Source organism: Nanorana parkeri, unplaced genomic scaffold, assembly GCF_000935625.1.
Source record: "Nanorana parkeri isolate BGI_ZX_2015 unplaced genomic scaffold, ASM93562v1 scaffold3950, whole genome shotgun sequence".
NCBI classification, from domain to species: Eukaryota; Metazoa; Chordata; class Amphibia; order Anura; family Dicroglossidae; genus Nanorana; species Nanorana parkeri.
Genome location: NW_017310217.1, coordinates 5,842 through 7,852, shown reverse-complemented (window position 1 = coordinate 7,852; position 2,011 = coordinate 5,842). Strand labels below are relative to the sequence as shown.

The 2,011-nt window shown below is 51.6% G+C and overlaps 1 protein-coding gene across 1 annotated transcript in view; it reads right to left on the bottom strand.

The window, feature by feature from the left end:
• Positions 1 to 1,377: 1,377 nt before the first annotated feature.
• The window catches only part of LOC108803624 (N-acetyllactosaminide beta-1,3-N-acetylglucosaminyltransferase 4-like), a 5,580-nt gene continuing 4,946 nt past the window's right edge, over positions 1,378 to 2,011 (bottom strand). The window contains exon 2 of the mRNA XM_018575451.1: positions 1,378 to 1,835. Within this exon, the coding sequence (XP_018430953.1) occupies positions 1,378 to 1,835 (458 nt within the window). The remainder of the gene's footprint in view (positions 1,836 to 2,011) is intronic.

Below are 2,011 nucleotides of genomic sequence, written 5' to 3'. Positions count from 1 at the left end.
GGGGGGGGGGGGGGGGGGTGAGGAACCTGGGAAGCCAAAATATAAACAGATTCAAATTCAGATTTAAAAACATTGTGTTTGGTGACTTGTAATAATGGGATATATGTACAGAGAGGGAGCCCGGTGCTCTCATTACCTATGCAGGTCCTGCTTCCTGCAGTGCCACACAGTAATTGCACTTCATTGTTCCTCTCTTTTTGCAAGCCTACCAGTCAGGTCCTCAGATGACATTGGGGCTAGCTCATGTCCTCAGATGACATTGGGGCTAGCTCATGTCCTCAGATGACATTGGGGCTAGTTCATGTCCTCAGATGACATTGGGGCTAGCTCGTGTCCTCAGATGACATTGGGGCTAGCTCCTGTCCTCAGATGACATTGGGGCTAGCTCCTGTCCTCAGGTCACATTGGGACTAGTTTGTGTCCTCAGATGACATTGGGGCTAGCTCGTGTCCTCAGATGACATTGGGGCCAGCTCCTGTCCTCAGATGACATTGGGGCTAGCTCCTGTCCTCAGATGACATTGGGGCTAGCTCCTGTCCTCAGGTCACATTGGGACTAGTTTGTGTCCTCAGATGACATTGGGGCTAGCTCCTGTCCTCAGATGACATTGGGGCCAGCTCCTGTCCTCAGATGACATTACGGCTAGCTTCTGTCCTCAGATGACATTGGGGCTAGCTCCTGTCCTCAGGTCACATTGGGACTAGTTTGTGTCCTCAGATGACATTGGGGCTAGCTCGTGTCCTCAGATGACATTGGGGCTAGCTCCTGTCCTCAGATGACATTAGGGCTAGCGCCTGTCCTCAGATGACATTGGGGCTAGCTCGTGTCCTCAGATGACATTGGGGCTAGCTCGTGTACTCAGATGACATTGGGGCCAGCTCCTGTCCTCAGATGACATTGGGGCTAGCTCCTGTCCTCAGATGACATTGGGGCTAGCTCCTGTCCTCAGATGACATTGGGGCTAGCTCCTGTCCTCAGATGACATTGGGGCTAGCTCCTGTCCTCAGATGACATTGGGGCTAGCTCCTGTCCTCAGATGACATTGGGGCTAGCTCCTGTCCTCAGATGACATTGGGGCTAGCTCCTGTCCTCAGATGACATTGGGGCTAGCTCCTGTCCTCAGATGACATTGGGGCTAGTTCATGTACTCAGATGAGATGCAAATTGTGCTTAGTGGAGTTCCTCTTTAACAGATGTCATCACTAATGGTGTGTTGCTGCCCAATGACATCACAGAGCGGGCGCTCCACTTTCCACGAATGACCTGTACATAAAACACGTAACATTGGTGGTGGACGCTCCGACGTGCCGTCACCTGGGTGTGTTCCCTGATTGGGAGTATTCTTTTTGGATTGAGGCGTGATCGCGCACATTCCTGTCAGCTTGGCGTTGTTTGGTCCTTCTTGCACTCGCTGTTCTCCACCTCCCGCCACATCCGCACCATGATCTCCGAATCAATACCGTGGACCACCAGAGCCTCCTTGTACTTACACACGTCGTACTTTAATCCTTTCACGTAAAAGCGCGCGTCGTGATGGTAGGTCAGATTGGCTGCCAGGACAAGGAACCCAAAATATACATCGTCCAATGGGAAAACAGGGAGGAGCTGTGAGGCTGCGTACAGGCTTTTCACAGAGGCCCCTGGGAACAGGAAACCGCCGCCGGATACAAAGCCCGGATAATGTGTCTGGGGGTACAGTGTCTTTGTGATGCTGTATTTGGTGTTGCGCATGACGGGAGGCCTGTGCCAGTGATAGCCGTGAACTGTATCCGGGGATCCGTGTTCTGTGATATATTGTATGAGCGCCTCCGGGTTCACAAACTCGTCTTCATCACCTGTAGGGAGAGAAACCATTATAGAGACCTTCTTATCCCCTCTCTCTATATATATCTCCTCCCCTTTCTCCCTGCTCTCTCTCTATATATATTTCCTTCTTCCTTTCCTCTTCTGTCCCTCCCCTCTTCTCTATGTCCTCTCTCTATCTCTCCTCTGTATTTCCTCTCTATCTCTC